This window comes from Mytilus edulis, chromosome 5 (genome assembly GCF_963676685.1).
Source record: "Mytilus edulis chromosome 5, xbMytEdul2.2, whole genome shotgun sequence".
Classification (NCBI taxonomy): domain Eukaryota; kingdom Metazoa; phylum Mollusca; class Bivalvia; order Mytilida; family Mytilidae; genus Mytilus; species Mytilus edulis.
This window is the reverse complement of record NC_092348.1, coordinates 82,777,737-82,791,355: the sequence shown is the minus strand read 5'-3', so window position 1 is coordinate 82,791,355 and position 13,619 is coordinate 82,777,737. Positions and strand designations below refer to the sequence as shown.

General features: G+C 33.0%; 1 protein-coding gene across 1 annotated transcript; it reads left to right on the top strand.

Moving 5' to 3' along the window:
* Positions 1 to 5,472: 5,472 nt before the first annotated feature.
* Positions 5,473 to 10,565, top strand: LOC139524620 (uncharacterized protein KIAA1958-like). The gene is made up of 2 exons (XM_071319569.1): positions 5,473 to 6,584; positions 9,883 to 10,565. Exons 1-2 carry the CDS (start codon positions 5,546 to 5,548, stop codon positions 10,404 to 10,406), a joined length of 1,563 nt encoding a protein of 520 aa, XP_071175670.1. The 5' UTR covers positions 5,473 to 5,545; the 3' UTR covers positions 10,407 to 10,565.
* Positions 10,566 to 13,619: the final 3,054 nt, after the last annotated feature.

Sequence of the window (13,619 nt, the reverse complement as noted above, 5' to 3'; positions counted from 1 at the left end):
ATAGCATCATATAAGCTCCGCCCCACCGACGTTTATCCTGAAATAATGAACACCTATCATCAAAAGAAAATACACCTTGTTGTGATACAATAGTAAATAAATAACAAAAAGCATGGGTATTGAGCACGTGCTTAACATGTACAATCAGATAATTGTTTATTTTAATGACAGATTCATGCGTATTGCGATCACCGATTTTTACGAGGAGGGTTACGCTCAGGTGACTATGCATACGGAAAATATGTCGGCGAATTGCTTCCTGGAAGCAAGCAATTAAAAATAAGTAAACTTCTTCTAAATGTGGACAAATTAAAGAATTTTCCTCAGAAAAAAGTATATGTACAAAAGTTTCATAATGAAAACTATCCATTTAGTTATAAAAAACAGATGCATATTTTTTTTTTAATTTGAGGTTTCATATGACTTTAAGGTTTATGACCCCTTCTGTAGTCATTTTTGTACGAACTTTTCAAACTTTTTGTATCAAAACTACAGATATAATGAATAAAAGAGATAGGCCATTTTGAACATATACCAAGGGGAAACTTGATGCAAAGCATTATTATTTACTGCTTCATTACATTTAATAGAAAAAGAGTACTTTGTGGCAAATAAACCAAGATTTTTATAGAAAATCCACAGTCTTTAATACAGAAATTTTTGTTCTAAGATTTGAAACATAGATTATTCACTTGCTTTTCTATGATGTGCTAGTGTTATTTTTTTACAAAAAGTTCTAACCAACCTGTAAATTCCAAAATACCTCGTGCTGAGTCACTAAAGTCAAGCGCACCCTAAAAGGTGTACATGATTTGGTCCATAAATTGTTTTTGTTTTAACCAATAACTACATTAATAAATTTGTTTTAGGGAAATCAATACTTGCACTGCATGCAATAATTCTATATCTATCAGCCATCAAATTGCCAAATATGAGAGTACAAGGATAAAAGCTGTGGATTTTCTATAAAATTTCCATATGCTTCGCATTGAATCAACACAAGGGTACATAATCCTTAAGGTTTATGACCCCTTCTATAGCCATATGTAAGAATTTTTCAAACATCAATTGTATCAAAACTACAGATATAAGGAATAATTGAGACAGGCCATTTTGTACATATACTAGGGGAAAACTTGATGCAAAGCATTATTATTTACTGATTCATTACATTTAATAGAAAAAGAGTACTTTGTGGCAAATAAACCAAGATTTTTATAGAAAATCCACAGCTTTCAATACAGAGATTTTTGTTATAAAATTGGAAACATAGATTACTCACTTGCTTTTCTATGACGTGTTAGTGTTTATTTTTTACAAAAAGTTCTAACCAACCTGTAAATTCCAAAATACCTCGTGCAGAGTCACTAAAGTCGAGCGCACCCTAAATGGTGTACTTGATTTGGTCCATATTTTCATTTGTTTTAACCAATAACTACATTAATAAACTTGTTTTAATGAAACCAATGCTAGCACTGCATGCAATAATCCTATATCTATCAGTGATCAAACTGCCAAATATGATAGTACAAGGAAAAGGCTGTGGATTTTCTATAAAATTTCCATATGTTTAGCATTGAATCAACAGAAGGGTACATAATCCTTAACCAGACGACGAAAAAGATGTCATTGTACCAGAACCATATATTACCGGTTATCGACAGAATATATTCCCAAAAGGTTTCAAACAATTGTTCGTCTGCTTTTCCGATTGCCATTTCAAAACAGTAAGATAAAAAAAAAAAGGAAACTCAAACGAAGATTCAAACAGGAAAGTGCCTTATCAAATTGCAAAATCAAAACTCAATCGAAGGGAAAACAACTGTCAAATTCCTGATCAGGTACAGGCATTTCCTTATGATAAATATGATGGTTTAAACCTGTTTTCATTACTAGCTAAACTTCTTTATACTAGTGTGACAGTCGTATAACATTCCATTATATGGACATCAATGTGTAAACAAAACAACCATATATGATAGGTATATATGTAAAAACAGGAGAACAGCAGGCATCTTCTTATGTAGAAAATGGTGGTTTAATCCTGGTTTTATAGCTAGCTAAACCTCTCGCTTGTATGACAGTCGCATCAAATTCCATTCTTTTGTCAACGATGTGTGAACAAAAGAAACAGACATAATAAGTAAAATGTAAAAATAGGGATATAGCAGTCAACATTGTGTAATTATGTCAAACACAATAAAAACAAACAAATATACAAACAAACATCTACCATGGTACAATAACATAATAACGGGATGTATAACTACAGAGCCTAGTCATAATTAACAAAGAAACACATAAAGGTATAAAGACAAAGCATATTAGCAAAAATAAAAGACAGGAATAATAAATATATTATAGAATAATAACACAATGACGGGATGTATAAGCACGGAGCCACGTCATATGCATTAAAGAAACTCAAAATGACATACAGACAAAGCATGTTAGCAAACATTTAAGACAAGAATACACAAATTATCATAGAGCATTAACACAAGAATACAAAACGTATCATAGAACAATTACGGGATGTACAGGGCCACATCAAATGATTACCACCAAAAAACAGACTAAACAGTAAAATTAATAGTCATAAAGATAAATAACACGTGATAAAGGTGTAATACCATCATTGATTTTCCCGTATTAGTCTGTTTTAAATTTGCACTTTTCATAAAAATGAGCAGAATTTATCTTTGTTTCAAATAAAGAAACATTTGGCATGAGTAAAGTTTAATCCTGTCCAGTACTATATAAAAAAAATTCACATAACATTTCATTGCATATAAGAAAATAACCATCACTGGAAATCAACCAATTACACTTTCACCTCTATTTAATCTGTATACAAGGTTTAGTAACCATGTAACCTCAAGTTTCCAAAATATTCTATAGAAATCCCAAATAAAAAAATAAGGGTGCTTTGAAATACCCAAGACATATGTTTATGACACAGAAATGTTTTACTGCAATAGAATGTACGATTAATTACTTACAACTGTCAAATTCAAGGGAATATTATTTTCGACCTATTTTCGTATACAACCGGATGTGACGTACCATGATTTGGTGATATTATACCTAAACAACATAAGTACCCATAAAAGAGGGACGAAAGATACCAAAGGGACAGTCAAACTCATAAATCTAAAACAAACTGACAACGCCATGGCTAAAAATGAAAAAGACAAACAGAAAAACAATAGTACACATGACACAACATAGAAAACTAAAGAATAAACAACACGAACCCCACCAAAAACTAGGGGTGATCTCAGGTGCTCCGGAAGGGTAAGCAGATCCTGCTCCACATGTGACACCCGTCGTGTTGCTTATGTGATTAAAAATCCGGTAAATAGTCTAATTCGGTAGGTCACATTCATGAAAGGGAAGGGGATTGTAGTTACGACGTAAAGAACATATCCGATATCATTTGTGAAACGGTTATTCCATAACGGTCAACCAACTCGTGATGGCGTCCGTAAAATTTAAGAAGGGATGATTTCAACTTCACCATTTGGAACTCTTGGTTTAATAGCTTCCTTGTGAGCAGTAACCCTCTATCAAGAAAATCATGATAGGAAATGCAAGCACGGGAATATCGTATCGATTGGGAGATACATACCCCGTATGCAGGTGCTGCTGGGATGTTGCTACTTAGAAATGGAAAGTTCACAATTGGAAAGCTGAAATCATCTCTTTTGTCGTAAAGTTTTGTTTTCAACCGACCCTCATTGTCAATTGCTAGATGTAAGTCAAGATATGAAGCCGACTTAACTGTATCTGTAGTATCCTTTATCTCCAATTCGATGGGATAGATGCGCTCCACATAGTCACCAAATTTTGAATTGTTTAGTGAAAGAACGTCATCTATATAGCGGAAAGTAGAGTTAAAGGATATTGCTAACTTCGTATGTGACGTCATTTTCATAATTTTCTGCGTTGAGGCCTGGACTGAGTCGGGTGTGTCTATTCTGTGTTGGTCATTCATTATGTATTCGTGTTTGTTTTATGTAATGAGTTAATACTTCAGTTTCATTATGTATATCTGTTATATTCATTTGATAAAATTTACTGTTTGTAATAGCATTAATTGTTCTAAATAATAAGGATGTTCTTATCCCAAGCATAAAAACTTAGCCGTATTTGACACAACCTTTTTCAACTTTTGATCTTCAGTGCTGTACAACTTTGTACTTTTTTTCGCTTTCGATCTTTTATATCTCGGCGTCACTGGTGAGTCCTGTGTGGACGAGGTGCGTTTTTGACGTATTAAATTTTAAACCTGATGCTTTTTGTTATTCATTAATCATGTGTTTCTTTATCTAATACGTTTTCCTATTTATTTGTATTGTAGTCCTGTAATATTATGTTGTCATTTCTATGTTATATTTAACATTGCCATTAAAGTGCGAGGTTTGGCATGCCACAAAACCAGGTTCAACCCACCATTTTTTCCTTTAAAAATGTCCTGTACCAATTCAGGAATATGGCCATTGTTATATTATAGTTCGTTTCTGTGTGTGTTACAATTTAACGTTGCGTCGTTTGTTTTCTCTTATTTTTGAGTGTAAATTGACATTGCGATAAGACGTGTCACGGTACTTGTCTATCCCAAATTCATGTATTTGGTTTTGATGTTATATTTGTTATTCTCGTGGGATTTTGTCTGATGCTTGGTCCGTTTCTGTGTGTGTTAGTTACATTTAGTGTTGTGTCGTTGTTCTCCTCTTATATTTATGCGTTTCCCTCAGTTTTAGTTTGTTACCCCGTTTTTGTTTTTTGTCCATGGATTTATGAGTTTGAACAGCGGTATACTACTGTTGCCTTTATTTTTCTTATCTTTCTTCCTAAGAAGTCCCTGCATGAAGTCAGCCTCATAATAACAAAGAAACAAGTCGGCAAGTAGAGGGGCACAGTTTGTTCCCATTGGGATGCCGACAGTCAGTTGAAAAACACGTCCTCCGAACGTTACAAATATGTTGTCAATCAAGAAATCAAGCATCTTGATAATGTCGGTTTCAGAGAATTTTTTGTTTGAATCAGAGTGATTCTTTACAAAGTATGATTTATCCCTCCCTAAGACAAGATACTTGTATCTACGTTGGCCATTCTTTTTTATGAAGCAAAGTAATACCAACTCTTTCAATTTGTCTTTTAGTTTGGAATGTGGAATACTTGTGTAAAGAGTAGTCTGTACTTAAAGACCATCGTGTATTATATGTGAAGTTGATACGGAATAGTTATCAACAAGATTTATACATGTTGGTTCTTGTGAGTTACATGTAATATTTAGAGTATATTTAATTGTGTGTATCTTGATTTAAACTGTCGAGGGGGCGTGCCCCCGAGACTGTTTAAATGAAGATACACACAATTAAATATACTCTTAATGTTTTGTATCACAACCAATCAAAATTCAGACCTTTTGTTTTAGAGACACAAGTCTTATGTATACAATTCCTGTTTGAAAAATTGCACGAGTTTCTTGACCCACGTGTTTTTACGCCGGCACAAATGATTTAGTATATTAAAAACCATGGAGCCGAATACAAGTTATGAAGACCCGTTTAATGATGGCTTAAACATAGTTATGTCTCAAATTCCCGAACCCAAACCACTCATAATGGGGACTCAAAACGTTTTTGGGGCCAGTTCAAGCACATCCCTGACAAATGCATTTGATGACGACCTGGACATAATTCTGTCTCAAGTAGCCGACCACATGGAACAAGAGTATGCGTGTACAGAATCCCTATCACATATGACCATTTCTCAATGTGTAGCGGAATATTTGGAACCTGACGATGATTTACCAAACTTTTTCCTGGGTTTTGGCGAGGAAACCAAAATGGTAGAGTCCTGTGAAAAGAGATTTGGGAATCCGGCAAGCAAAGAGGACTTGGACAAATTAATAAACTCCCAGAAAAACCCAAATACAGAAAAAAATACCAAATGGGCTGTGGAAGCATTCATGAAATGGAGGGAACAAAGAAACAAAGAAAATGAGAATATCCCCCTTTTAAAGCATATGGATGCCGAAACCATGGACAGATGTCTACAGCGGTTTGTTGTTGAAGTACGGAAACAAGATGGACTTGAATACCCCCCAAAATCACTGTATTATATAATTTGTGGACTTTTGAGACATTTGAGAGACGAGGAAATCCATGACAAGAATTTTCTAAATGAAAATGACATTAGGTTTGTCGTTTTCCGTAAGGTACTAAACGCTAAAATGAAGGAATTAGCCTCCCGGGGACTCGGAAGTACTACGAAACAGGCCGACCCCATCACCAAAGAGGACGAAGAAAAAATTTGGAATTCTGGAGTGTTCGGCTGTGACAATTCCGTGGCGTTACAAAATACAGTTTTCTTTTACAACTGTAAACTGTTTGGAATGCGGGGTTATGATGAGCACAGAAATTTGGAGTGTGAACAGTTTTCTATCGGATGTGACGGTTCCGAAAGTAGATTCATCCATTTCACTGGTAGGACTAGTAAAACTTTCAGCGGAGGATTAAACCAGCTTCATGTGAAAAGTAAAGATATTAAACACTTCTGTCCAAAAACTAAAGGTGAGTTTTTATTTTGTTTGTTCAGTAACGTTTAGAAGCGGTGAACACCATTTAATACTAATAGGTCTGATTGGATAAGGCTATGTTTAAACTGAAAATCTATTTCTTTACTTGAAAAAAACAAAATGTATAATATTTGTATAATACGCATAAGCACTGTATGCGTCTTAGGTGTTTTGGTTCATGTGGACCCTTTGTCTAAAATGACTGATTTTTCACCTCAAAATTTACCGAGTACATACAAATCTATGCATTTGGAAAATATTTTAAGCATAACATGCCCTAGATAAATAAATTTTAAATATTATATTTTTGTTTTGTTTACAGAACTTCTATAACAGAATGGAAAACAAGTCATTGATTAACTTGTTGTTTGCTATATTTGTTTGGATGTTTGTTTACTATTTACTGGAACTTGATTGGACAATAAACATTAAATTCATTTCATGTCAATTCTTATTGTCCAATCAAATCCCAGTATATGTAAAAACTGACTGAAACTCCGCCTACCTATTGTTTGCAAACAACCAAGCAAACACAGGAAGAAAGTTGATCAATGTTTTGTTTTGCAATTTATAATTACATTAGATGTATGATTCATTATAATACGTTATTCTTTTTGGCAATCTCGCGTTATTCCTTAATCAATTCATTACACAATATGATTTACCATCCATGATGACACGAGGTCCCACAATTAACAGATAAATTAAATAAAAGCATGATAAAAATCGTGTTTTCATGATTCTAGCTAAAAATGTAATTATATAAAGTATTGAATGCTTCTTTTTTTTTTAACTTCATAGAGTTGTAAAAGCGTTGATCGTGCGCACATTTTTTTTGAATGAAGCGTTTCAACGCTTTTACACCCCAATGAAGTTGCAAAAAGAAGCATTCAATTCTTAATTAGTAACGTAAAACTTAACAGGATTTTGCCGTGCACTTTTTTCATTCCGCCAGAAGGTGCCAAAATAAACCGTGTTGGAAAAGAGGTTTGAGATGCACATGTGGCATGTTTGTCTGTACTCAGAGTGAAAATTGAGGTGATTACACAGTAATTTTAGCCAACGGGTCCACATGAACATTAAGGAACACCATTTGTATGTGGCTTTAGTATATCAGCGACTCGATTTAGCATGTAATATTTGCCGCTGAACAAAAAGCAGATATATGTCAATGTATCTGTAAATTCTTAAACTTAATATTAATTATAATGACATTTTCTGAAAAAAATTATCGCACTATATTTTTCCCTGTTTGCAGTTGGATCCCTTTATCTTAAAACTCGGGAAAAAAACTCTTATTATGGTAACAGCATGTCTCATTTATTATTACATCAACCTACTTCTGTCAGATTTCTGAAGATATGGTATGATTGCCAATGAGACAACTCTCCACAATTTACCAAATGACACAGAAGTAAACAACTATATGTCATCGTACCACCTTCAACTATGAACAAAGCCCATACCGAATAGTCAGCTATAAAAGGCCCCTTGATGACAAATGTCAAACAAATCAAGCGAGAAAACTGACGGTCTAATTTATATACAAAAAATGAACGAAAACAAACCACTGAATAAATTGCGAGTATAAGTTCATTTTAAAAATGGTTTATTGTAAAAAATTGAAAAACAATTCAAAATTCAAAAACTTCTATACTAATCTTTTTGGATATTTGATGAGGATTTTAATTTTCGTTTTCGCTGTTGGTGTTAAAATAAATAAACACAATAATTAAATTTGATACTGTCCACTCAGTTACACCTTTAAACTCATCTTGTTGTGTAAATATCTATTGTCCTGTATTAGCAATGTCTATCAAAAAATCAAAACAATACACTAAGGTTGTTACCTGAGAGGACCATCTCAAAGATGTAACCCAGCCAACTGTGAAATGTTTACATGTAATCTGAGAAGAACTATATCAAAGATTTAACCCGTCCAACTTTGTGAAATGTTTACACATTCTACAGGATCAGAAAAAAAAAAATGCCAATCAAAATTCAAAAAAATAAATTATCTTTCTGAAACACAAAATGCATTTAACTTTTAACTTGTCTAGTGGATGCCAGGCATTACAACTTTTTTTCAACTAGACAGGCAAGTCTGTACTCTTGATTTTTTTTTTGAAAGTTCAATGCATTAAAAATAATCTAATTAACAATCTTATGGAAAGGCTAACTGCAAATGTTCGAATTCAAGAGTTTGTAAAATAAAACACCACAAAGATATGAATTTCCAAAAACCGGTTATTCAAACACACGTATCTACTCAATTGTTATGACTCGAAAGAAAGATATAGAATGTATTGACCCATATATGTGTTTTAGTATTGTGAGTTTAAAATGTTGTGTATCATCCTGTAGCCTATAAAGCTGTATCAAATATTTGTGCTAGTGCTTTTCTATACGTTGTTTTCCTTTTCAAAGCAATTTAGAATGAAATTCAAAACAGTGTGGCTGTAGCCATTGATTGACACATTAAATTCATCCATTGACTGGGACAATTTAGGTGAACGTTTGTATGTAACGACCACTGCTCACTATGTACTTTTTAAAGACACTTAAACTATGGGGTCACCAAAGGTTCTCAACCCCTTAATAAAGTAATTCGAAAAATTAATCAGAAATAACACGATGTTTTGATTTATATCAATTATATAAATCAAAACATAAAGGTTATTCCTGATTAATTTTTCGAATTATTTTATAATTAAAGGCGTTAAGAAACTTTTGGTGACCCCACAGTTTAAATGTCTATCGTATGTACGTCGTGAACAGTGGTCGTTACAGACAAACGTTCGCGTAAATTATCCCAGTCAATGGATGAATTTAATGTGTCAATCAATGGCCATAGCCACACTGTTTTGAATTTCATTCTATGTGTTCTTTTCCCCCATTACAGTTTTGTTCTTCAAGTTATTCAGCACACAATTTCACAGCCTGGTTAAAAGCGATATTGGCCCGGTTATACTAATATTGGACTGGTAAATTGCATAGCCTATAGGTTACTGGTATCATTATACGTGATGCTTTTCATATCGGCAAGATATGCGTGTTGGGCATATGACTAGGGCAATATGAAAAACACCACGTAATAGGCGGATTGATAATTTCAGATAAGGGAGTTCAGTTACCGCTCCCCCTTTTGGGCCCCTCTAAATCCACTTTTGATTCCTGGACGACTATAGTAAATACTTTTTTTTTTAAATGCATATTTAATGTGCAAGAAGGTTTTATTAACCCATTTGATTGTGCATGTTATACTTTATTAACTTTAATTTCTTGCTTTGCAGATAGATGTTGCATCGCTGAGTATTATGAAAAATATTTAGCTGCTCTTGGCAACCGTGGCCCGTTTTATCGAAGGCCCCTAGCCGGATCTTCAATTCGTTATGGGGAACAAGCTGTCGGCATTAATAAGCTGAAAGGATTCATGAGAGAAATAACTTCAAAAGCTGGCCTACAGGGGAATTTCACAAACCACTCGGGCAAAAGAAGTTGCGCAACTCAGTTATACACCGCTGGTATCCCGGAACAGGAGATTATGTCCCGAACGGGACATAGGACCGAGACGGCTGTTCGAAAATACAAAAGGTCTTCTAATGAAATTCTCCATGAAGTTTCAGATGTGTTGAATCCGCCTATGAAAAAGGAAAAACCGGGAAATGCTCTACTGGAAAATGACATGGAAGTTGATTCCCCAAATAAATCAACAGAACTACTCACCAGGAGTCCTTTTCCAAAGCCAATGCAAGATATATCTAACTTGCCCGACCAGAAACCGTCAATGTTCAACAATTGCACTTTTAATTTTTGAATCTTTTCATCAGACTGAGTCTTTACCGATTTGCAATTCTGACTTGATTGATACTATTCGTTTGAACATGTACGTGGAAAGGAATTCCAATTGTAAAAAGACAATTTTTGCACTTGTTTGTTTGGGGGACTTCTATTTGTAGTATATATGTAATAAAATTGTAGCTTGAAATCATCAACCTTTTTTGTTACAACTTAAGGAAAAGGGGGAGGTAATATCAAATTTCCCAACGAATTATAATTTAGAAGATTTCTTAGATTCTTGGTAATAATTCATCACTAATATTTTTTTACTATAAATATTGGAAGATGTGGTATGAGTGCCAATGAGACAACTCTCCACCCAAGTCACAATTTATAAATATATAGGTCAATGTGTGGTCATTAATATATAATAGACAAAAGGAAAAGCAAGCATCAGTGAATTTGTGTGCTCGGGTGCATAGATTTACCATCAATTATCCAACTGAAAGGTAGATGTGCTAAAAGATTGACACATTTTCATTCATGTGACCTTAATACTGCTAAAAATAAACCGTGCATTAACAGTACTCCAGTTAGAGCACGTATAGATAGATCACAGTTGCACTATAATAGCATCATATAAGCTCCGCCCCACCGACGTTTATCCTGAAATAATGAACACCTATCATCAAAAGAAAATACACCTTGTTGTGATACAAATTATTTTATTACTAATGCAATGAACATTAAATGTTTCAAACATCTGTCCATCTTATATGAAAATATCCTGCAAGACAAAAATAATATCGGAACGATTTTTTTTTTTATACTTTCCTGAAATATAAAATCAGTTCCTTCAAAGGATCAAACATATTATGAAGCCCTGTTTGTTTCATTACCAGATAGTTACATCATCAGACATGATTTCTTATCGAACTCATTAGAATTCATTGTATGACTCGCTAGAAATAACACATTGTTTTGTTTATTTATTTTTTTAAAAACAAATGCACAATAAAGGCTGTAGTAGTATATCGCTGTTCAAATGTCATAAATCTATTGAGAGAAAAGAATCCAGGTTACAAACTAAAACACAAGTTTGATATTTACACGTTCAAAGGAGAACCGAAGCATGCAGCAAAAGTGGTTCATACGAAAATGGTATACTAGCAATTGCCAGAACAAGTCAAGGCAAAACATAGTGTTACAGATGACAAAACCGACAATGAATGTGCATATTTTGAAATTAAAAAGACTAGTTTTGTTTTATTATATGCACTGTGCAAAAACGTCTTGATTGACAAGCAAAATACAATGCTTAAGCATTCGATGTTAATTCCGTAGAAATAAATAATGGTCAACATGAAGACCGATATGAACGGATAGTGAATCATCACAAGTAATGTATTATTTTTATTATTATTTATTTTTATTATTATTTGCAAACATTGACATCAACAACTATACGCTACATGAAATATCCGATATATAAATAAAAACACCAGCGTGCAATGTAATGTTCAGGAAATATTTTTCCACGCAGAAATTAAAAAATATTATTTGTTTTCAGTAAGCTTTGGTGGTTTTACACATCAATATTATATGTTATTTGTTTTCACTACGCTCTAATGGTTTCAATTATAACTTTGGCAGAATGTGTATGTGTAGCATTATTGTTTACTGGAAAGGTAATAAATAGCAATCATCAAAAAATATCTTCAAAAACTTACTTGATTGCCTTGATGTAAATTACATCACATCTTACCATTATGTTTTGTAAATGGCTGATTATAACATTCATGAGCTCTCGTAATCACAAGAAAGAATTTTTGTTTATATCATTATCATGACGAGCGTAATAAATTTTGTTGTATCTCGTTAGCGATTGGTGATATATTGTGAATTGTAAATGTATACTTTTAATATGAAAAATGTACCAAAAAAAAATCAAAAATCAATGAGTTGATTTTTCTAATTGCTAATATTTTAAGGCACTTTTAAAAATAATGCTCATGCCAATTTATAAACGCTTCTAATGTCAATGTTTACAGTGAAATTAGTTTTAAACAATTATTACGAGAATAAAAAAAAACCAACAACATGAGTTATCATTCTTGTTTGGCTTTATAAATATTTTGATATGAGCGTCACTGATGAGTCTTATGTAGACGAAACGCGCGTCTGGCGTACTAAATTATATTCCTGGTACCTTTGATAACTATTATCATCAATTAAAACAAATACGAAATATAAACACAGGCACCAAAACAAATGGGAAAAAGTAAGAAATTCAAAATAAATCTGATCTGGAGAGGGAAAACATGTGTGTGTGAACGTGAACTAATCAATTGTTAAAGTTGTTGTTATTATTTTGTGTCACTATTTAAAGCTGAACAACACCATTCGATATGGTCAAGAAACTTAACACAAAACACCAGACGATTTCTCCAATATTGTCCAGACCACTATATCAGCCGATTGGTAGACGGATTGTACATTTCGGTAAGGAACTACAAAATCTTTCAATACTCTATGGGTGGATTTAAAATAGATAAATCGTTTAAAAAATTATTGAGGTTGTTAAATTCCATATATTCCTTCTTGTGCTTCTTTGTTACATATCAGTTTGTTTTATAGTGATTAAGATTATAACACAATGTTGACTGCTGTACCTCTAATTTTGACATTTTTACCTATTATGTCCGTTTGTTTTGTTCACGCATCGTTGTCAATATAATGGAATTCGATACGACTGTCATGCATGTGACAGGTTTAGCTAGCTATAAAACCAGGTTCAATCCACCATTTTCTACATAAGAAAATGCCTGTTCAAGATTTTGATTTTTCCATTTGATTAGAGGCTTTCCGTTTTGAATTTTCAATGTTTCACATTGTTCAATTTTTCTGTAGCTTTTATATTTTAAAGGAGGACCAAAACATTGAACCAATGATTCCGAAATTCATATGTGCAAATGATTTTTGTCATTTTAATACATTTTTATTAGCAATATTGCTATCAAAGTTTGTGTTGTCTGTTTATATATACAAGGAAGGATTGCAAACGTACAATAACAAGAAAACGAACTGACAACACATTCAAAATATTCTAATAATTTCCATGTGCATATTTTTATTCGATTTATTTTAGCATGATGCCGTAGTAAAAACAATCGTTATTCTTTATATTCGCAAAAATTAAGACTAACCAAAAGTTGAATATATAACTAAAATACTGTTTTTGTATAATTAT

What these genes read in the sequence shown, in the direction of transcription:
- LOC139524620 (XM_071319569.1), top strand. Translation starts at nt 5,546, where the DNA reads ATGGAGCCGAATACAAGTTATGAAGACCCGTTTAATGATGGCTTAAAC. An exon ending in CTTCTGTCCAAAAACTAAAG is followed by an intron (nt 6,585 to 9,882) that starts GTGAGTTTTTAT and finishes CTTGCTTTGCAG; the next exon opens with ATAGATGTTGCATCGCTGAG.